This window comes from Ursus americanus, chromosome 3 (assembly GCF_024610735.1).
Source record: "Ursus americanus isolate L20-20 chromosome 3, mUrsAme1.1.p, whole genome shotgun sequence".
Lineage (NCBI taxonomy): Eukaryota > Metazoa > Chordata > Mammalia > Carnivora > Ursidae > Ursus > Ursus americanus.
The window spans coordinates 14,336,992-14,361,294 of record NC_142129.1 but is presented as its reverse complement, the minus strand read 5'-3'; the positions used below and the strand labels follow the sequence as shown (position 1 = coordinate 14,361,294).

General features: G+C 45.3%; 1 protein-coding gene across 6 annotated transcripts in view; it reads right to left on the bottom strand.

Annotated features, from left to right (window-relative positions):
- The window catches only part of HIPK2 (homeodomain interacting protein kinase 2), a 188,042-nt gene extending 165,101 nt beyond the window's left edge, over window positions 1–22,941 (bottom strand). For 3 of the 6 annotated variants that reach the window (XR_015723805.1, XM_045792529.2, XM_045792531.2), the window contains exon 1: window positions 22,714–22,940. Coding sequence is in view for 5 of the 6 variants with exons in the window: in XM_045792529.2 (XP_045648485.1) it covers window positions 22,714–22,732 (19 nt within the window). In the remaining variant the exon portion in view is untranslated. Of the gene's footprint in view, window positions 1–22,713 lie in introns of all 6 variants that reach the window. The other 3 variants (XM_087860791.1, XM_087860792.1, XM_045792530.2) reach the window with 1 other exon arrangement.
- Between the last annotated feature and the right edge of the window lie 1,362 nt (window positions 22,942–24,303).

Sequence of the window (24,303 nt, the reverse complement as noted above, 5' to 3'; positions counted from 1 at the left end):
GGCTCGTGGGACAGAGGGGAGCGACAGTCACAGGTGTGCCCTGAGAGAAGCCTCTGGGTTAAGCCGGGTGGCACGGGATAAAAACCCAGGTTCCAAAGGAGCTCAATCGCAGGGGCTGGCTTGTCAGCTGGACTGGAAATCAGAGAGGACGAGCGACCACGGGAGACTCCGTGCCTCTGGGACTGATGTCGGAGCCCAGCCCCCGCTCTGCAGATGCAGAACACAGCGACACTCACCTGAGACTGGGGGTGCACGAGGAGAAGGGGGAAGATGAGTGGAGAAAGATACCACATGTCACGAGTGAAAAGCAAATTCTGACTTGGGACCATGCAGAGAGAGGGGTATCTCTCGGCTCAGCGTGCACGTGTTCCAGCAAGAGACAAAAAGCCGTGTGCATACAGTAGCAAGCCTGCTTTAAAAAACATTTTTTTTTAGGTTGAGCACAATAGGGAAAGTGCAAAGGTAAAACATATCTGTGACTGGTTTTGGGGTTTTTTTTTTTTTAGATTTTATTTTTAAGTCACCTCTACACCCAACGTGGGGCTCGAACTCACAACCCCGAGCTTAAGAGTCGCATGTTCTATGGACTGAGTCAGTCAGGCACACCTATGACTCCTCACACTTCTGAAAATGACCACTGTGAGCACTGAAGGACGGGCTGCTTGTGCACAGGTGCACATGAATACACACTAACACACGCACACAGCCCACCACGGGCCCCAGCCATCCACCCCGATCCAGCACGGTGCAAGCAGTTAAAAAGGTGGACCTGTTCCTTTAATGATGCCGATCATGAGGGGGGGGAAGGCGCCAGTTGAGAAGGCATTTAAAGCAGATTGCCCCATTTAGGGAGATAGGATTCTTGGAAATGAAGACTGGCACTCTTCCTAGACTAAAGGTTGCGCTGAGTAACCAAGGAGCAGAAGGGCAGCAGCCCTGAGCCTGTTGGGCTACAATCTGACTTCAAAGACGGGAGCCAGACGCACAAACAGGGAGAGGGGACGTGCCCGGGCGGCGGGCTGCAACCTGCGACCTGCTCCAGGGGAGGGTCGAGGCCTGTCATCTGAGTCCAGTTCTCCCGGGGAGGCGCCCTTTGCAAGTGGGGGAACGCTGCAAAACAGGCCTCAGCTGAAGGGCTGGGGAGACGAGATAGGGCCCATTAGGCCCTTGTCTATTAATTCCAGAACCATTTCAACAATAGTTCTTTTATCTAAGTCTCCCACAATAGAAGGAGCACACGGGCTAGATGCTCAATAAATGCTGTCACCTGGCTTTAGGTCAAAGAAACGCCTGACTGAGGCTTCATTTTGCGTTGCTAGAAAATAGAACCGTGTGTATCAAGACCTTTCCATGGAGGTGTGAGGAACAGAGCTGGAACCACATCCTTCAGACACGTTCTATCCTATCAGGACGACTACCTTCACTCTCGGAAAAAATTTTAAAGGTCATCTAGTCCAATCGTCCATTTCATACTGGACCCTACTCTCCAGCAGGCCCAGCAAAAGATGCTCATCTTGAATTCCTCCCAAGGCATCGCTCTTCTCCAGAACTGTCCATTTGTGGGGAGATTTCAGCATTATCATGTTCTTCTCTACCGTCTGATTAAATCTACTCCCGTGGCTTTCAAATCATTGGCTCAAGTTGGATCCCCAGCTCCCTTATTTTTTCCTTCATCCATCTGCCCTTCAGACATTGCTTCTGTCTCATACAGCTCAATTCTCAGTTCCTTTTAGACAAGTTTCCTTACAGCAAATGCATGTGCTTTTGACCCATGTCCTACCTTCCCCATCTCTCAGGCCCAGACACTTCAGGGAAATCAATCTGTCTCAGTCAATGAACGAAGAAATGAATCAGTAAATTAATCAATCTTTCTCTCCCTCTTACCCCCAACCCAAACATGCCCAATAATGTAAGGGTAACAATTATGTTCAAAGTCACGTATTTTGAACAAAATAGTGGCGATATAAAAATCCAGGATTGTCAGCCTCTAAATAAATCTTTGGACAGTGTCCCAAAGTCTCCTGCAAACATACACACTCTCTCTGTCATCTATTTTTATGATTAAAATATCTTTCTTCATACACTGACATTAAGGAAAAATAATCATTTCTTAATCAAGATTATTTTTCTGACATTTAATTATTTCCCTTTTCCTATAAAAAATAGGTATTTCGGCTATGTTCTCTTTTTTAAAAAATTTAGTACAGACATTAGGTTCACAGCAAAAATGAGCAGAAGGTACAGAGCTTTCCCATATACCCCTTTCTCTCACAAACACATCATGCTATGCTGTTAAATATTCTTTTTTTCCTAAAGATTTTTATTTATCTGAGAGAAAGAGAGAGAATGCAGAGAGGGAGAGAAAGAATCTCCAGCAGACTGCATGCTGAGCGAGGAGCCCAAGGGAGAGCTTGACCCCAAGACCCTAAGATCATAACCTGAGACTAAACCAGGGGTTCAGATGATCAATGGACTAAGCCACCCAGGCATCACTATGCTGTTAAATATTCTTTAAGGCCAGCTCGAGACCTTAATCTTAATTGATACTACTTTCTTCTATTGTTAAATGTGATCTGTGTCTATGCAGCCACGTTACAAAGGAAATTCTGGAACACAGCCCTTGGTAAACTTGGGACTTCTCAAATATATGTGAGCTGATCGATCTCATTCAAAACGCCCTGTTCCCAGGCCCAGAACACCTTTATCTAAGTCCTCATCTTATTTTTTATATGTTGCCAGGTAGTCTCCAGTAACAACAGAATCTACAGCTTAAAATCATCCTCCTGAAAAGATAACAAGTCTCCCAGACATATGTACCAGCAACTCTCAGTCACTCATTCTAATACAAGAAAAATTAATGCTGATCATCACAAACCATATATCATACAAAATTGTCTTTACTGGGCTGTTGGATTAACACATGATTTTCTCGGGGGGGGGGGGACACCCTCTAATTATGTCTTGCCCAGAGTAAAATAAAAATTAACTTATATGTGCTAAATCACATTTTAACTTTAAAAACTAGAGGAGGCCCAGAAATATGATAATATGATAATCATTCATTAAACAAGACTTTACTGATTAGCAAATATTTGCCAGGCATTATGGTAGGCACTGGGGATTTAGAATTGAAAGCCCACTCCCTGCCCTCATGACATCTCTCTGGGGGCGGGGTGGGGGGAGTGGCAAAAGGAAATGAAATACATAAAGAAACCAGCAAATAAGAGCCACAATGAGATACCACTTCACACCCACAAGGAGGGCTATGATAAAAAAAGACAGACACACCTGAAACAGCATGGATGAACCTTGAAAACATTATGCTAAAAAACAAAAAACAAAAAAACACGTGTCACATGATGCCATTTATATGAAATTCCAGAAGAGAAAGTAGATTTGTGGCTTCCAGGGAATGAGGGGAGGGTGGGACAAGGGAATGACTACTAATGGGTGCAGGACTTCCTTCTGGGGTGTGAAACTGTTGTAAAATTGGATAGTGGTGAGGACTGCACAATTCTGTGAATGTCCTAAAAGCTACTGAACTTTACACTTTAAATGAGTGATTTATGTGAATTGTATCTCAATAAAGCTGCTTAAAAAAATATGCATGGAAATCAAGAATCCTCATAGATGCAAACGACCAGTTGGAAGACAATGACTTTGTTTATAAGAATAAATTTGAGATCTCTACATAAGCTCTACACAAATAATTTTAGACGTTAGCAAAGTACAAACAAAAAGAATACATGGAAAGAAAACATGATCTTAGATGAGAAGATTCCACCTTGTAATCTGTAAATTTAATGTGATCCCAACAGAAATGCCAACAGGTTTTTCTGAAATCAAGACATGTGGATTCTCAAATTCATATGGAAAAACAAACAAGGAGGATGAGGAAAACTCTGAAAAGGAAGAGCAATGGGGAAGAACTTCCATAACTTTCAGATATTAAATAAAAAGACAGCATACACCTCAATAATGGACAACAGACGGACCAGTGAAAAAGTATAGTCTAGAAACAGACCCCATGCTGTAAAAATTTAATACGCAATAAAGTAGACATTACAATACTGTGGGGTATAAGCTTTTCAATAAATGGTGTTGGGACAACTGAGGATTGAAAAAAACAAAGTTGGCTCCAAACCTCAGAACCTACCCGAGTATAAACACCACATGAACCAAGATGTAAGTGGAAAAGATGAAATGACAAAAGTGCCAGAAGGAACTTAAAAACCTGAAATAGGAAATGTCTTTCTAATTCTGACTCAAAACACAAAAGCTGCAAACAAAGAGATAACTTCGATTACACAAAATTAAACAGACTTTCGAAGGGCAAAGTCACCACCATAAGGAATCAAAACACACACGGCCAACTGGGAAAAAATATTTGCAACTCATATCACAGGCAATATATAAAGAGCTCTTAGAAATAAAAAGGACCAACAACACAGTAGGAAAATGTATAAAATTCAAAATACAGTTCACACAAAAATATATATGACATTTAAACGAATGAAAAGATGCTCAACCTCACTTATAAAAGAAATATAAATTAAAACTACATCAAAATATCATTTTTCACCTATCAGCAAAAATCCAAGGGTTTGACAACAGATTCTGTAGGTAGAACTCTAGGGAAGTAGGTGTGTTCTTCTATTGCTTGTGGAAGTGAAATGTAGTAGAAATTCTAACAGGAGGAATTTGTCAATATCTTTTTAAAAAATTACAGATGTCCTCACTCACCATACAATCCCACTTATAGGACTATATGCCACAGATACACCTGCATGAGTATGAAATGACATGTATATACGGTTATCCTTTACAGATGGTTTGTAAATAGCAGAGGAGTGGACACAATCCAAGATTATGTTAATGTTCCATAAACGATAGTAGGTCAACAAAATGGAGTACTTTGTGACCCTAAAAAAGACTGAAGATAACCTCTATGTACTAATATGGAAAGTGCTAGAATACATTATTAAGAGAAAGAAGTTAAAGATGTAGAACAACATGTAAGGTATGTTACCTTTTGTGTAAACAAAGGAGAATAAGAGCACATATATAACACACACATAATCTGAATCTGCAAAATGAAAGACTCAAAGGGTTACTTAACAAGACACTAACAAAAATGGTTATCTATGAGGGAACAAAGCAAAAGCTCATTGTGCGTATCTTTCTATATGCAGTTGTGCCGCCTCCCCCCATCCATGATTTCACTTTTCCTAGTTCTAGTTATCCAAGGTCAACTGCAGTTGAGAAGCAGATAATCTTCCTTCTGACCTATGGTCAGAAGGTCAACAACAGCCTAAAGCTACGTAGCAGTGCCGACGTCACTCACCTCACTTCATCACATCACGCAGGTATATTATCATCTCACATCATCACAAGAAGGGTGAGTACCGTACAACAAGATATTTTGGGAAAGAGAGACCACACTCATGTAACTTGTTACAGTACATTGTTATAATTGTTCTATTTTACTCTTGGTAACTGTTGTTACTCTTTTACTGTGCCTAATTTATAAATTAAACTTCATGATAGGTATGTATCATAAAATATAGCACATAGACGGTTCAGCACATATTCATGGTTTCAGGCATCTACTAGGGGCCTGGGAACATATCACCCACAGATAAGGGGAGACTACTGTAGTTTAAATGTAATTATTTTAACTTTCAAACATAAAGAAATGTAGAGAAAATAACTTAACAAATCCCTAAATACCTTTCATCTAGATTTAATACCGACATAGTTTTGAACTTTCAGTCATGTAAATGCACTCCCTATCCCCAAAAAGCTAAATTTAAAAATTTCTTAAATTGAAAAGAAATGGAAAGAAATGAACTTAACATATGTCAAACTGGTGACACAATCACCCTGAAGAAGAAATTATTTTTAGGTACTTTAGAACACAGTTTTTAATTAGACATTCTTAGTTGGACACATTCTCAAGACGACAAAAATTTCAAAGATGTGTTAAACTTTCCTTTGTAGCTTTCAGTATTTGTAATAATATAGATATTGGTATTTCAAAACTTTATTCTTATAAGTTAAACAAGAAATACAGATTTTCTGTAGAACATAAGGACTTACAATGATAAAATTGAGGAAACTGAGTCAAAGCACAGGGAAATGTCAATCGAAACTCTAACTTTTTTTTTTTAAAGATTTTTATTTATTTATTTGACAGAGATAGACAGCTAGCGAGAGAGAGAACACAAGCAGGGGAAATGGGAGAGGAAGAAGCAGGCTCATAGCCGAGGAGCCTGATGTGGGGCTCGATCCCATAACGCTGGGATCACGCCCTGAGCCAAAGGCAGTTGCTTAACCGCTGTGCCACCCAGGCGCCCCAAAACTCTAACTTTTTAACAGTATGTATTTTTTAGTTCTATCCACTGAAATTCCCTAGAAACAAGTCACCTCTATAGCAATAACCACCCCCAATGCACCGACTGTGGTCTCTAATACCATTGTCTGAGGCCAATGAAAAGTCCAAGATGAGCCTTGGGGCATCTTGTGCCATTTAGTAAGAAAGCTTTTTGGGTTTATGGAGGTCCTGTCAAAACATCACAGCAGCTAGCTAGAAGGGGTCTCCCTGCCTGAAGATGCAACAAAAAGATTAACAATTAAAACACACCAAATCAATAAAAGCCCATGCTTGTACAATGATAAAGACAGAAAAAAATTCATTCCTCACTATTTGAAAAAGCTATTACCCAATCCCTTTCTTTGAAAATTAATGATTAAGGAGAGAGGATTAGCAAAGATCCTGCCTTTTCCATTGGAACTATTATTCCAGGGTAACCAGATAGCCCCCAAAGGTGAGAGAAAGTTCTACTTTACACAAGAAATGAAAGAATTACAAAAATATCATTTCACAAAATCTAATGAATGTATGATGATGGGCAATACTTACTTGGTGCAACGATTTGGTAAATAGTCTATATACCAAAGTTACACCACACACATCACTTTTGGTGTCAAAAGGAGAAACAGAACCGGAGAGTAGAGGGTTCAGGGCTACCACAACCTAAGCTGGGCGGGGGGGGCGGGGGGGTCAATCTAAGCTTCACTAATAGGAGGTCTATGGAAGGTAAATGAAGTGCACAGAATCACCTCCAGGGTATCCTAGCATAAAATGGTGAACTTGAACCCATGAAACCTTTAGATACAGCAAATGAAGGGGATGGAGAAGCAAGCTCAGCACTGCCCTAAAGAAGCAAGCCCACAGGGGCGTCTGGGTGGCGCAGTCGGTTAAGCATCCGACTCTTGGTTTTCTTGGTTTCGCTCAAGTCATGATCTCAGGGTCGTAAGATCAAGTCCCAGGTCGGGCTCCACGCTCAGCACAGAGTCTGCACGAGATTCTCTCCCCCTCCCACTCATGCTCTCTCTCTTTCTCTCAAATAAATAAGTTAAAAAAAAAAAAAAAAAGCAGCAGCAGCAGCAAACCCACAGATTGAAAAGGTAAGAGCCTCTACAGGTAATTGCCCATTGCTTCAGTGACAGACGGCGCCAGACTGAGAGACGAAAAGGAAGTTACGACCAGACATAGTGCACGGTCCCCAATTAGATACTCGTTTCAACAAACCAGCTTCGAAGGACATTTGGGAGCCAATTCAGGAAATCTGAATATGGACAAGGAATTAAATGAAATGAACTTTACTGAAAGACAAGGCTGGAAACTATTCATTGAAAAAAAAGATTATAAAACAGTAATTTTTTTAAAAGATTTTATTTATTTATTCAACAGAGATAGAGACAGCCAGCGAGAGAGGGAACACAAGCAGGGGGAGTGGGAGAGGAAGAAGCAGGCTCATAGCGGAGGAGCCTGATGTGGGGCTCGATCCCATAACGCCGGGATCACGCCCTGAGCCGAAGGCAGACGCTTAACCACTGTGCCACCCAGGCGCCCCATAAAACAGTAATTAATATATCTAACTTGGACTTTCTAAAAAAGTATTTGTACATATATATATGTGTACATATGTACATATATATGTACACACATATATATATATATGCACAGAAAAGACCTGCAAGGTATAACTGGTAATCTTAGCATGCACACGCGTGCACGCACGTGTTGTGTGTTTTCTTGCCTTTATTTCCTCACTTAGTATGATGTAGAAGTAGTATTTCTATAATAATACATTTGAAGAAAAGAAATTAAATAGGCTTTAAATCTCACCGTGCTAATCTACAAAAGGCTATCTAAGAAACGATGTATTATCTTTCCAAAATATGCTGTCTACCCATCTCTAGCATGTAGGATTCTTGGAATGACTTGGGAACAATCTTTAATGTGGAATTTTATTGCTAAAATGATTCTGACAAATCAAAGACTTTCTCCCCAGACTAATACTGTAGTCAGTCTTTAAAAGAGGTGCCAAATGCCTCCTCGAGCACACTTGACCCCCACTTCCCCGTGAGAAGACATTACTGGCAGAGTTCAAAAACTCTCCAGGAGCAAAGGGAGCCTAGCAGGACTTAACATAGCACTCAAGTCCCAGGGAGAAAACACGGGACTGGATATACCTGTTGGCAGAATGCATCCTTGGACAATAAAGACACATTCACACCCATTTACAAATCCACTTCTCAGGATGACTTTTCTCTTCAACCATCACTCTCAATTTTAAAAGATATACAGTACTCTCTAAAAGGGTGACTTTTTCAGGTCTCTGTTGTAGCTTCATACAAAAAACTGTACAAACAAGACTGGGCTGCACGATCAGTCATTGATTCAGTAAATCTTAGGAAGTGCATGCAACGTGTGTGAAGGCACCTCGAGCAGAAAACGGACACTCCACAGCCGTGTTCTTTCCCTCACGGAGCCTGCAGTCTAACGGGGGGAGGCAGGTGGAAGCCAAACCCGAATAAATGGCTACCTGAACACTCTAAGTGCTGTGAAGGAAAAGAACAGGGTGCCTTGAGATCAGAAGAGGGCCGCAGCTAATTCGCACAGGAGGAAGTGACAATTGAGTGAGCTGCAGTGAGTCAGGCAAGAGGTAGAAGAGGATCCAGGCAGGGAGACTGGCAGCAACCGTGCCGAAGCAGTAAACAGCTGGGACAGTCAGAGACCTGGAGAGTCCTGGACAGGGCGAAGAGGGGGAGCCTGGCATAAAATAAGACTGGACAACTCAGCAAGAGACCGTGCTGGAGCCATGATATGCAAGATTTGGGGTTTATCTGAGTGTGATGAAAGCAGTGGGACACTTGGAGTGGGAGAGGGATCAGATCTAAGGTGTGCTTAAGATCACCATGGACATTGGCTGGAGGCTCAAGAACAGACACGGGGGATGAGCAGGTCGGGACCTGTCCAGAGAGGACACTGTGCTGGGTTAGACTAGGCTAGCAGCGTCCGAACTACTACCTTAGGGCCGCTCCAGCCAAAGCCTGTTTCTGTAAATAAAGTTTTACTGGAGCCCAGTCCCAGCCGCCCATCCATGTGCTGTCTACAGCTGCTCTCACAAGTGCAGAGCTGAGCAGCGATCACAGAGACCGGCTGGCCTGCAAAGCCTAAAATTCGGCTGGCCCTTGAACAACGCAGGTTTGAACCATCCAAGTTCACTAACATGCGAGGTTTTTTTTTTTTTTTTTAACAACAGAGTCCTGAAAAATGTATTTTTTCTTCCTTATGATTTTCTTAATAACATTTTCTCTTCTCTAGCTTAATCTATTATAAGAATACAGCATATAATACACATACAAAATATATGTCAATCAACTGTTTATGTTATCAGTAAGGCTTCCTGTCAATAGTAGGTTATTAATACAGTTTTGGAGGAGTTGAAAGTTATACGTGGATTTTCGACTGTGCGTTTTGACGCCCCAAACCCATGTCGTTCAAGGGTCAACTGAACCTACTATGTGGCCCTTTCCAGAATGAGTTTGCTGACCACTGGGCCAGGGGATGGCAGTATAGAAAGAAGTGGACAGGTTCACCATATACAAGTGGGCCTTCATTATTCATGGATTCCCTATTTGCGAATTTACCAACTCACTAGAATTTATTTGTAATCCCATGATCGGTACTCAGAGGGTGCTTTCACAGTCATTCCCAGACGTGCCTGATGCATGTGTTCCCAGCAGATGAGGTCACATGAGGCCATGCTCTGCCTTCTGGGTTCTGTTCTTGTACTATATGCAAGTATACTTCCCACTGTCTCTTTAGTACCATGTTTTTCACATTTTTGTGTGTGTGGTTTTTGTTGGGGGATTTAAAATGACCCCCAAGCATAGTGCTGAAGGACTGCCTAGCGTTTTTCAATGTAAAAAGGCTGTGATGTGCCTTACAGAGAAAATACTTGTGCTGGTAAGCTTCACTCAAGCACGAGCTAACAGTGCCACAGCCTGTGCGTTCCACATTAATGAATTAACAATATATATTAAAGAAGGTGTCCTCAAACAGAAGCACCCTTAGACAAGGTTATGTATTGATCAGCTGACGAAAATATGACCAGAGTCTTGCAGGAAGCTAACCTAGGAGCACTGGTTCAGTATTTGCTAATTCAGTATTTGTGGCAGCTTTATAGAACGTAACTCTGGTGAGAAACAAGAATGGCTATATTTGGGAGGCAAAAATCAATACCACTTGGTGATGGATTAAATGTGAAGAAAAATGAAGTCAAGAATGACTCCCAGGTACTGGCTGGAAGATGATGCCATTTATGGAAATGAAGAGTTCTGGAAAAGGCACATATTTCAAAGGCCTGACCCAACGTTTTTTCTTTGTACGTGTTAAAGGTGGTACCTGTGGGACATCCAAAGAGCGATGGCAAACAGACTGTTGGCTCTACGGCCGGAACTCAAAATAGAAATCTAGGCAGAGACAGAAGTTTGGGAGTTCCTGATACACAGATGGTATGGAAAGCCCTTGGGAATGAGGAGAGAGGGCCCAGTCCCCAGAGTAATGAGGAACTCTTCCTTCCTGAAGGACTGGGTGGGTGAACGTAGTAAGGCTTTTAGGTGGCTCAATTTGTTTAGTATAAAAATACTTTGGGGAGGAACATAGTGGCACATATCTAGAACCCGATAAATGTTCATACCCCTTGACTTGCTAATTCTACTTTGGAGAATCTATCCTACATTGCGGACACACCTTAATGTTACGCTGAACAACGCTGAGGAACATCTCATGATGGTAAAACATTTGGGGAATGTTACACTGACAAAAACTATTGATGTTTTCCTCTATAATTTCTTCTACAGATTCTAAGCTTAGAAATTTCAACTCCTCCAGAGGTTTAATAAATATCCACTTCTATTTCTTTTAAGCTTTAAAAAAAAAAAAAAAAACCCAAAACGGATTATTTCCCCTTAACTACTCAAATGCACACTGCTTCGGGGCAGGGGTTTCGGTCTGTTCTGTTCACTGCAGGACACCCAGCACCCAGAACAGTACCTGGCGTGTTGAATGTGCTTAACAGATTTTTGTTGAATTTAACATTTTAATCACGTAGAATTTATGTTGGTATAATGATGTGAGGTGAGAATATCCGTTGAGATTTTTCAAATTGCTATCATATGGTCCCACTCCCATTTGTTAAATCAGGTTTCCCTTCGCCCACTGCTTCGTGGCACCTCCTTCATCATCTATTAAATGCTCACAGACAACAGGGCCTTAAATCTGGCTCACGTATTCCGCCCCACGGATGGGTCTGTCAAGTTTTGTGCCAAATTTGATGCTTTATGGCTTGTTTTCACACATGGTAGAGCTAGCCCCTTGGCTCCTCTCCTCTTTCAGGCCTGACTGTTCTATGCCCACCACCTCATCTTTCAAGAAGACCCACAGAAGTCAGTTTCTCAAATTTTAAGACATTTATGTACATTTTGGATTGAAACAAAGAACATCTACATTTGAAGAAAAAACAAAGAAGAGCCTATTTCCCAGTGTTACTCCCTCATCGAGGAAGGGGTTGGGGGGACCTTCCCCCTTGGGGCTGGAAGTCAGGGGCGCCAGATCTGGATCCAGACTGCCTGGGGTCAGTGTCAGCTCTGCCACTCTCAACCCGTGGAAGCTTCCTGGGCTTCTGTATAGCACGAAGGTAGCATGAACCTACCCTACGGCACTGCTTCAAGGATTCAATGGATTAACACATGTGAAACCTTACAACAGAACCAGCAGCAGCTAGGGCTTGACAGGCATTAGCTGTTGTTTTCATCTTTTCATAACATTTTTTTTCCCCTTAGCGGTCTTAGTAAGATTGTTCTCAGATGTTTTATCCGTTTTGCTGCTCAAAGGGGGTTCATGCCTTGGCTGCCCGTTACTATATCCATCCTGTACGCCAGCCACCAGACTAAATGCTAGATCATCTCGTCAACATGATCCTGTTCGATGAAGAGGAGGAAAATGGGACAGCAGAGCCTTGGGGACGTGTGTGTGACAGACATTAACGCTCTAGAACCGTCCGTCCCCTTCTCCACAGATCCTAATCGCGTATCTCTTTGTTGTATGGCGCATGGACCACTCCAACTCACCTGTGAGGACAAGAGAAGAGCATGCTCTGATATCAGGTGGGCTGCAAGCCCTGCCTCTACCAGTCACTGCTTAAGAGACCTGAGACACATTACTTAACATCTCTAAGCCTCAATGTCCTCTTGTGCAAACAGAGATCACAGAGCTCTTTATGTTAGTTAATGGAGACATATTATTATTTCGAGAATGATACCTGCCCAGTCTACTCTGGGACCCCAGGGCCAAACCAGATGAGCTACAGACTGGCTGACTCTGGTAGCTCAGGCCCTGGAGAAGATGGGGCCTCATCTCTCCTGAGCCAGAGGCAGGAAGGCCAGGGGCTGGATCTGCACATTGTCCTATGGCTTCAGGAAGTTTCGGCCACAGAAGGGCAGGAGAACTGAAAATAATGCTAATGTCAGGTCTCCCACTCTCACTCCTTTAAGGAAGCTGTTATCAAAACAACTACCATCTTATTTTAAACAGGTACTGATTTTTCCTTCTGAATGCATTCATTCTAAAACAGGGGTTCTCAATTAGAAATGCAAATTCTCGAGCCCCACCCCAGACTTACTGAAACAGAAACTGTAAGGGCGGGGCCCCGATGAGTTTTAACAAGCCCTCCAGGTGAAGGATGATGCCAAAGTCGCAGAACCACCTCTCCCAACAGGGCCTGGCGCAAATGGCCCCAAACGAGGGTGTTAGACCCTCACACCTGCAAGTATGTGGAGGTGAATACACAGCCAAGATACACAAAGCCAAAGAACAAATAGGTAGGCTAAGGAGCCTGGCCGTGGGCAGACGAGTGGGAAGTAATAAGTAGAAGCAGAGAGGTAAGATGACATCAAGGAAGGAGAGGAGTAGGAGAGGCTGTGCACCTCAAGGGCTCAAACAGACGAAACAGAAAAGCCGCAGGATTTACTAGGCTCTCAGTCAAGTTTCACTGTGGGAGGGACATACTGGTTATTGAGCTACCTTAGCAAGCAACAGGAAATGGGTCAGTTTCATCAACTCTGCTTTATGGAGCAAGCAGAGTATAAGATCAAGGTTGAGGAGGGAAAGAAAGGAAAGCTAAATATCCAGTGAAGCAATCACCAGCCATGACTTGTATAAACAGGAAACATTTCAAGTTGCCTTGTTGCCCCAGATTTTACAGCATGAAGTCCCCTTATCAGCACTGCCCTCAGAACGGCGGAGGGGCAGGGCTCCAGCCCTGGACCCCGTCCTTTCAAGGTCCCAGTCCCGTCTCCCCCTAGGGGAGGGATGTCCCCCCAGGTCAAGAGGTGCGCCCCCTCACGGGCTGGGCACCATGCTCTTCTGACATGCTCTAGGTCCCTGGGACCCAGCCTTCCCTAGGGCCCCTGGATGCAAGTTTTGGTCATGTCAGTGAGGAAAAAAATGACTCTAAACTACCTGGAAGATCAGAATTAAAAAAAAAAAAAAAGCTGCTTAATGGTTGGAAGGGACTCTGAAGTTCTCTGAAACTCATCACGGTTCTACTGGTTTCTGTGATTTTTCTATTTTTGTTAATAAGTAGCTCATGCTGACAGCTGCGAACTTTCTCAGAGAATCATGAGGAACAACTTCTAAGAGAAGACTCTAGCGCTGGAACTGACAGCAGGTGACCTTGCCTTCCTTGGGAAAGGGGGAAACACTCCCTCCAGATGAGCTCAGGAAGGCGCCGTGGCTGCATGGGGACCCAGGAGAATCCCCTCTCAGCAGCTCCCTTACAGGTAGGTCTGGGGGAAAAGGTTAGTGGCTCTGACAGCCTCTTGGAACCACGACCCCTGGACGTCCAGCTGGAAGCGCAGCCCAAGGAGGGCCCCGCTCAGTGCTCTGAGCCTTCTACGCACACTGCCCTGGGGGATGAGAACCCCAGCTCTGCCTCCTCCCTTCTCTCTCAGGGACTTCAGGGCAGCCTCTTCACTGCTCTAGGCCTCAGTTTCCCCTGTGTCAAAGGTTGATACTAGTGTGTGAAGATCCCACCGGGTTTACGCTGCGCCCGGTAAGATCCCAAGATACCCTGATCTCAATGTTGAATGTGAGAGAGCCTATAAAAAGAAGAGATTCTTTAGAAAAACAGGGTAAATATCATGATATTGCCAACCTGCAAGCTTTCCTGACGGCCATAAGGCGTGGGGAGGAGCGAAAAGGAACAAATACGTATTGAACGCTGGGGTCAGGCCTACTGAGAAGGGCTCTATGCATGTTCTCCTATGTGACCCCAACCAGAGCCCCCGTTCCACCTCCACGGTGCTCACACCTCCCACGGCAGCACACGGCCTCCCAGCATGGCTCACCCTGTGGCTGCCTCATTCCACTATTATATCCAGGCCAGGAAAAATTACCTTGTTCAAGTATCATTTTGATTACATTGGTCCCCTTCTCTACACCATAAAATGTCTCTTGAATTAGAACCCCTTTTAAACCTTTCAACGACTGATCCCAAACACTTACCGTTCTCGTCTGCTGGTCTATTTTGTGCTTACCACTCCAGCCAAGCAAAAATTACTTTGCAAATGAATCCCATTATGCACTCTGCTTATTCACCTTGTTAAGCCAGCACAAGAGTTTTGACTGTTTCTGTTGTCTCTTCGTATGGGAGTACCTCACTTATCCGACATCCTTGGAAATAAGCTGATCCACAAAACTGATCTACACAAATTAATTCCCCATCTTCCAGAAATTTAACCCTTCAGGCAGCCTTAAATCCTTTTCTGAAGTCATGGTATAATTAAATGAGAGTTTCTTTAGCTATTTTCTAAAACGAAACATTTCTGTAATATATTAGAGAACCTCCCAGTCTCAGTTAACAGAACATAATGAATATCGATTAATCTTTCCCTGATGGTGCAGGTCATACTTAATGCATAACAGTAAGCATACTGTGCTGGAGCTGCAAGTTTAAGTGGTTCGAGGGTAAAGCTGAACGCATGTGCAAGCGTGCTCTCTCTCTCTGCCTGTAACGAGCTCCCCTGAAATTTACTTTCCTGCAAGAAGCTGCTATCAGCCTGGATTCTGGTGAGGAGGGGCAGTCACACAGAACTCAGGAGGGTGTAACGCACTGCCTTTCTGCATAATTTCAAAAATTTACATGCTGCTTTTTGTCAGAGCTCTATAAATTCTTCACGGGGCGGGGGGGGGGGCGGAGAGAGGGAGAGAGAGAGAGAGAGAATATATTTCCACAACCAGCAATAAACCAGTTTTCCAAATCTCCTTACCACAGGACTTTTAACAGGACTGCAGGCACACATACCATTAAAATTTGTTTTTTAATGCCTTATGAAACCCAAAGTTCTACACAGAACTGGCATGATGGATCACTTTGCTTATGATAAGCTCTTGGAAAAATCATTTTATATTGTGAATAGCAACTCCACAGGTTGAATCAATGAGGTGATACTGATATGAGGAAAAGGGTAAAAACACAGAAGCAAACCTTACTGCATCAGGAGGCAATCTGTAAGTGCATGACCCGAAAGTGCTTTTCCACCCAAAGTTACGGCAGCTTCTGCAGTGATCTCTCCCTGAGGATGGGCAGCAGAACCTGAAGGAAAATGCCCTTGTCCACTCACACGTTAGACTGCGCTTTCTTTGATGGTAAAGGTTTTAGAAAGTCTACAGCATTAGCACATGCAAGAGTCAATCAATCTTAATTCCGCTCAAACACAGTGGCATTTAATTAATCAGAACCTACAACAGCAAAAGAAGTTAGGCAAGAATTGCTAAAACAGACCACTTTCAAAACACTACAAATCTCTTCAATGCCATGTGTAGAAATAAGTGGCTGTAAAAACCACAAAATTATTTTGCTGTTTTCAAGGTTTGCTTTTTTTTTTTTTTTTTACTAGCAACTATTTCACTGGCTTACTTTCTAATGGTAAAGTCACTCATCAGAAAGCCACAGGTTGAATGGCCTTATCCATCAGTATCTTTTGCCTTTTCCGTTGGCTTTAGACCAAAGACAGGGAGGAATACTGGCTCTTAAGGCTGACTTGTAGCCACTCTCATGAACACTTAGCTTACACCTCACAGAGAACCTGGAAAAACAGGTATGGCTTTAGCTGACTCAGAATCTGCAAAGAATTTGACAAACTGTCCTTTCTAAAGCTGGATGAACTGATATTACATGGAATCATCAAGATTCTTGTGTGCTCTTTTCTTCTTTCATGAGCTGTTCAACTTTATACACTTGAGTCCTCTGCGTTCTGTCAGATCTGTAGGAGATAAATAAGGTTCTAAAGAGCTGGAAGTAGAGGGGTGAATTCAAAGTGATCAAGCACATTCGGAGGCAAGCAGAAGGTGGCACTGTTGGGGTGAAGGAGGGCTAGACATGAGCAGAGGGCAGATAAGACTCAGGACAGAGGTGAGAGCAAGCTAACTATCAGTTACCAACCCAGGGCTGGTGTAATGTAAGTTATTACTTAGATATATTAAAGGAAGAGTCAATTCAACAAATATTTATGAAGTACCCACTAGGTTTAACGAACTGCCCAGCTACAAAGATGAATCAGACTCGGTTCTTGCCCTCCAGGGGTTCACAATGATGCAAGAACCCTGAAGTCATTTTTCTTGTGTACACTGTACTAATGAGACCATTATTAAAGAACTGTATTCGGTTTCGACCACCACCGTTGTTTTTTGGTTTTTTTTTTAATGTGGAGAAACCAGAGACAGTTCAGAGGAGAGAGAGGACGCAGAACAGGCTCTGAGAGGAAAGAGCTGTAGAGACCCGGTTATTATCTTCAAATATATGAAAGGTTTTAGAGAAAGGAACTGAGTAAAAGAAAACAGGTTTGAAAGCTGGCAGGTGAGATTTCAGGCGGGCCCAGGAATTTCTTGGCAATCGGGTTAACAAAATCCTGGAATTAGTTACTGAGGGGGTTCCTAGTGTGACCTTTTCCTGGAAAAAAATTGTTTTGATGAACTGACAATTTCAAATCACGGACATCACCTTCCTGAAGGCAGGAGAATGAACTACATTTCCCGCAAGGTCCTCTGCTGCCCTGGGTTCCACGCCCCAGAGAGGCAGAGCTGGGTTTTCTTCTACAACTCCCTGAGAGATCTGCTGAGTGACCCCCAATCTCTATTCTCACTAATAAGCACTACAAAACCACCTGGAATACAAGATCGCAGCCAGGCAGCAAAGCCAGGAATTAATTCTCCAACAGCCACGGATGATGCAGGGGTCTGTTCACAACAGAACACAGAACCCTAAATACCAAAAAACAAAGTCACCCAGTGGCGTGTGCAAATTAGAAACATATTTGCATTTACAAGGATACAAAATGTAAGTAATGAAGGAGGAAGAGATGGTAATTAGAGAGGGTGATTTCTAAGGAAATTTGTAACAGGAATTTCCAACATTCCGAAATATTTGTTTGATCCAAATTCTAAAAAATATATCTTTCAAGAGAAAATAGGGAAATGGGGTCTTCCCTTTACACGTGAAGAAACACTAGCATGTTAAGAATTAAAAACTGGCACACATGCACGCACAGGTGCGCGCACACACACACACACACACACACACATTCCATACTGAGTCAGGCCATGGTCCGGGGAGCCCATGTGTACTTCTGACTTTCACTTCCCATACCCCTTGAACTCCTCGAAGACAGGGACCCTACCTAAATGCTTTTAAGTGAATTCATTAAAGATGTGCCCTGTCTGTAGAGCGGGGGTGACAGCACCCACCTCGGGGGCCTGTTAGGACAGTGAGCTCATGGGAGTGGAGGGTGCCACACAGACTAAACGGAGCCTAAGTCACGCTTAGTGCCGTGAACTGCAGGCATCTCAGTTTCTTTTAGAGGAAAATAAAGACCTCCCTATACTCCAGCTTTTCCGTTTTCTTCTTCTTCTTTTTTTTCCCCCCAATAGAGTATTGCCATATGAAATGGAACTATTATGAGTTTGGGCCTTTCAAGTTCACACTCTATTGGTGGTTACATAAAGTCGGGCTGGCATTATTCTGAATCCCGTCTTTGATAGCAACCTGAAGTGCTTGAATCGTCATCATAAGACTACCAGAAAGCAGGAGCAAATTACATGTTCAGAGAACAATAAAAAATGGTTACATATCATACCCTCTTGACCACTACTTTGTTTCATATAAACCTCAAAGGTGGTTCCCCAAGATTAGTCTCTATGGGAGGAAGGAAGAGAAATGAAGAAACACTAAAAAAAAAAAAAATTAAATACAAAGACTAGAAGCAGCTGTAACTTGCATAAGGCACCGAAATTTTTTCTTATAAGAACACTTATGTTGAATGCACGATGAGCCAGACCCTAGCCTGGGACTGGGCGGCTGCCGCCCCTCTGAGGAGGTCCTTGGAGCCACCTCTGGCTGCTCCCTTTCCGGGCCAGCCTGGGGGAGGCCCGGATCCTGGTCAGGGGCGAAGGTTATCTTTCATACTTCGGGATACTTTCACAGTGGCACAGCTGCAGCTCCTGAAACTCTGCTCTAACGGTTTGTTTCCTCATTTTTAAAGTGGCAAAGAGTGTGAGAAATTCTCTACCTGAAACCAGCAGAAACTCAGTGGGAATAGAAATCTAGAAAGGTCACAGAGGGGGGTCAAAAAGGCTCTTTCTTCTGTGGCCATAGGGGGTTTATTGTGGCTGGTGCCCAAACTAGAAGAGGAATAGCAGGAGATTAATAATTGAAATGTTGCTATTATTGGTTTTCTAAACTATTTGTGGGCTATTCTTTCCCTGGAGTCATCATGCCTGTAAGCAGCCCCCCAAAATAGAGGGATTTAACACATACTAACACAATGCCTACTACAGCCAGGCACTTCACAGGTACTCACTTCTAATGGAGTCCTCACACAATAAACACAGCAAAGCTCCGAGAAGTTAAGTTAACACGCCCAAAGTCATACAGCTAGACTGAAACCCAGGTCTCTCTGGAGTACTGGACCACACCGTCCGGAATTGAAGGTAAAATTAATGAGCCTTGATTCACTACTCAAAAGTGGTCAGAATGAAAATATTTATACTTACTCATTTTAAAAATATAAAACACAAACACAGGAAAAGATATTTTAGAACATGTGTCATCAAATTCTTTTAATGGAAGATGATTCAGAATCCATTTCTTGGTAGGCATTTTGGTAGGTGTCTTCAGACCCATCTGATGAGAGATTTCGGTATGAGAGTTTTGGGAAGTCTGACTGTGTAAGCCTATACTAATTGACATGACACATCTCAGGTACAGTGGAACATGATTAACTTGGGATTTAGGGTCCTCTAATTCAGAACCCATGGCAATCTAGACCTATGTGGCTGGCCTTTGCACTACATATTGAAAAAAGCCTTGTTAAGCAAGTTGATGGAGTAAACACAATTGCAAGGCAAATGTTTAACTTTCTAAAGAAAATAAACCTTTTTAAAGAAGTCTAACTTAATCAGTACCAAGTTACTGAAAATGAATGTACTATTTATAAACCTAACCTTAAAAGCAAGTAGCAGAAGACTGGTAACACTTTGCTACCCATGAATCTGTATTATCAAACATACCCTGTTTCAAAGACCGCATTTCTCTCTAAACAGCTGGCAGTTCAGAATGCCCCACTGTTGCATTCAGGCCTTCACCCAGTACCCCAACTTGGGGCAACTGCACCCCATTTAAAGGAATGGGCGCACTCCTGAATTCCAGCTGAAATGCCTCACCTGTCATTATACTGCTCCTGAGAAGAACCCCATGTTCCATTTTTTTAGTAGCTTGAAAATGATTAGAAATCCTCTCGGCGAATTCCCCAGGAAAAGCCCTGCTCCTTCAGGATACACACAGGGAGCCCATGCATTCTGACTGGGATATGGTAAAAAATCAGGCTCACTGACTCCAGCGGATATCGCCAAGGAGGGAAAAAAGAGGTCACCGGAGTCTTAGAAGCACTCATCACACTAAGTGAATGTAGGCTCCAGCAGCACAATCCTTTATAGAGGTCACCTGTCTGTTTTAGAGCATGACCAACAGTCTCCTTCAAAATGACCCAGGCCTCAGCTTGCGCCCAGTGAGCCTGGACTGGGTGAGGAGGGGACAGGAGGAAGCCTGGGGAAATGAGGATGGAGGCACAGAAACTCCAGCCGAGTCGAAGGGTACAAAGTGTAGGAACAGTTAAGACAGCACACAGGTAAGACTGAGTGAAACCCAGGGTGTTAAGAGGTGACCAGGTAGGTCATCTGGAACGGGGAATGAAGCCTGCAAATAAAAACAAGTGAGCTCCTGAGACCTTTGAGATCCACGATTATGCTTAAACCTTAACACCTTACCCAGCCACAATTCTTTATCTGGTGAAATGCACCGAAAGAACACTGTAGTCAGAACGGGAGTGCCAAGTCTTAGCCTCGGGGGTATGGCCTACATTCCCTATGGATTTAGAATGAAAGGATAGGGAGAGGACCAGCACAGTTTCGGAGACAGGCTTCTTACGAAGCTGACAAAATACATCCCAAGCCCACGTACCCAGCCCCTTGTAAAAGGGAAAGCAGCCGTTTACTATAGTTCTGAATTCAAAGCCAAGTTCCCTCCTTAATGCACACCCGGAGTGTCCAGCAGAGGGAGTCTCAAGGAGGTACTTAATAAAGAGAAAATTGTTTCATTTTAACACTCCATAGACAGTGGGAGCATTGACTGTAGCCCCCTCCCATAGACACGGACGAACAATGAATGCGCGACATGGGCTCTCCTGGCATGTTCACAGAGCCACCGGCTCGTTCTATTCTGCATGGTGGAGTGATCAGAAATTTCGTTTTGTTTTGTCGAATGGTTAAATGGACCTTGTGTTCTTCAGAATCAAAGAGGAAAGCCCCTGGAATAACATCTCTCTGTTGCCTTCTAAACAGCCCCTTTGTTTCTAAGAGAGTCTGAAAAAAAATATTTACAGTCCATAGGTTATTTACAGCCTCATTATCCAGGGCCTGACTGGTAACTTTATTCCATCCAGAAACCAAATTCATTTGGAGCCCTGGAACTAATAACAGATTTTCTTTTCAGATAAGTTTTTTTTTTTTTTTAAATCTGCCTCTTGTAACAGAGATAAAACTATTAATGCGTTCCCTGTCTCACTCGCCAGCACTGTTCTCGGGATTTATAGAAGGATTAAAACCTCCGCTCCCCGCCCCTCCTCTCTGCTCCACACAAACCCTTTCCCCTCTCATTTGCTATTTCATCCACAGAATATCTGAACAAAACCGAAAGAAAGCCAGATGGACCAACGCTAAAAGTATGTAAAGGCTGCTATTTCAATGATTTCATAAGAAAAACATTTTCACGATGAAATGACTGAAAAAAATCGGGCACCCTTCGGTTTAAAATTCCTTCTACTACAAGCACACAAAAACACACCGAAGTGTAAAAACTTAGTTGATTCTGGTTTGATTTCTGGCTGGAAGCTGACAAGAACTGACTGAAGAGAGGGAGGGCAAGGGGAAGTGGAGTGCTTTTGCCCTCCGTTCTTTTCTTTCTTCCTAAAGACAGTCAAATCAGAAAAATGACCCCACGCCAGGTGAAGGTGCACCACGCACGTTTACCCAGACCGACCCAGGAAAACGTCTCGGCCGCCCCCCCCCCCCCGCGACTTGAAAACCTAAACTACATTTTCCCTTACACACGCTAATGCGGGGAGCTTTTAGCCAATTTCATTGTTCTGCCTGGGTCTGAAATGGACTTTTCCTCTGTACCCCCTTCTCATCACCTAGCCCCATACATTCCGATTCGACAACCCCCCCCCCCAAATCAGAGGCTAGCGGAGAATAAAGGAGTGTGGGGAGGGAGTGGAGAGCAGTGGAAAGGGGAGCCGCGGGGACAGAGTGGAAAGATCACCCTAAAGGTAATTTTCTTGGGGGGTGGGGGGGGAGGAAAGCTAAACCGCATCACCTTATTTATTCCAAATAAATGAAAAGCACAGTCATGGGTCTGTCTTTTCCCAGGCGCCCCCTCCCAATTTCTTTTCTTCGGGCAGTAGCCCACCCTCGCACCCCCCCCACCCCCCCGCCTCTTTCTCCACCCTGGAAATAAGATCCTGTTAAATTCCGGATCCCGGCCATTCCGTGGGCAGGGGAGGGGGAGGCGGGGAGGGGTCGGGAGCCGGTTAAAGCCCCGGGGGTGGGGCGCCGGAGGCCGGGCGCCCGGGGGGCTGCGGGCCGGGGGCTGCCCGGCGAGGGGCCGCGGGCAGAACAAAGCTGCGGGGGCCGCGGCGGCCGGGCGGCGCTGGGCAAGCGGGGTCGGCGGGCCGGGCGCCCCTTACCTTCGTACACGGGGGCCATCGGGGCCGGGGTGTCCGCGATTCATGGCAACGGAGAAGGGAACGCGGCGCGCGAGCTCGGCCCCCCCAGCCTCAGTCGGAATCTGCCATCTTGAGCTTGTGTCTCCGCTCTCGGCGCAGCCGGGGCCGCCAGCGCCCGCATCACCGCCTCACTTGGCCGGCGCCGGGGGAGGGGGCCGGGCGCCGCCGCCGCCGCCGCCGCGTCCGGGCCCTGCGCGGGGCTCCGGGCGGCCGGGCGGGCGGGCGCAGCGGCCGAGGCCGAGGGGCCGGGCGGCCGCGGCCCCCGAGCGGGTCCGCGGTGGGGCGGGAGCCGGGGCGGGCAGCGCGCGGCCAGTGCCCGGCCGGAGCTCAGCTCAGCATGGCTGTGTGTGGGGGCTTCGGCAAAAGTTGCACGGGAGGCGGAGGAGGGGCGGGCGGAGCCGGGAGGAGGGGCGGGGGGCGGGGGACGGGGGCGGCGGGCCGAGCGCGAGCGAGCGAGCGAGCCGCGGAGCGCGGAGTCCGCGCGCAATCGAGCGCCGATGGCACGGATGCGAGGCGGGGAAGGCCGAGCCGAGGGCAGGAGCGGCGGGCCGGGGCGGGCGCGGGCGGGGCTGGGGGGCGCGGGCGGTGGTCGGGGCCGCCGCGAGGCTCGCGGGCAAGGTGCGCGCGGTGCAGTTGCGACCGGCCGAAGACAGCCAGTCCGCAGAGGGGGCAGCGAGAAGTTTGTGTGCGCGCGCGAGCTGGGCGAGAGGGGAGGGGAGGGGCGGGCAGGGGGCGCCGCCGGCGGGGAGTCCGCGCCTCGCCCTGAGCTAGGTGTGGAATGAATGAAGGGAGGAGTGGGCGCTCGCCGGCCTCGGGGGAGGATGAGTGAGGGGAGGAGCTTTTGAAATCCCCTTGAGGTCGGAGGTGCAGAGCCATTCCGCGCACGCCTCAGACAGGCAGCCCCCGCTGGCGGCTGAATCCCTGCGGGAATCTGGTTTGCACGCCACGCTCACGTCCGCAGAGTCCTGCGGGGGCCTGGCTCCGCCGCCTGGACGGTGGTTCCCAGGCCTCGGCTCTGCTCCTCGCGCTCCGATCAGGGCTTCAACTAAACATCCTCTAAACTCTCCCCCGCCCAGGAGTCTCTCCAGGTTCACTTCAGCTGCCTCCTGGATTCTTTGATAGGATGCCCTGCCGTCGCCTCCAACTAAGAAGACTCGAGTCCACGCTTAGGCAGTGTTTTTGAAGCTGTGGGTCGCGACCCATTAACTGATCATAAAATCAGTTCAGTGGATGGCGACCACCTTAAAAAAATGCAGTGCAATGGCATAGACAATATTAGGATCCATTGTCCTTAGTGAGGGTAACTATGGTTTCAGAATCCTTTTGTTTCAGTTACATATACTGGGCAACTGTACAGACCATGATGTAAATTCTATTTCCTACTGTGGGCCACGGGTTAAAAAAAAGTTTAAAATCTATACTTCGGGGGCTGGACAGTAACGATCACTGTGTAACTTTCTTAAAAACAAAGTCATGATTTTCTCACTACTTCGTATCCTTCCCAGCCTCCATACCCCCTGACGCTCCCCCCCACCAACCCCTGAAAAAAGG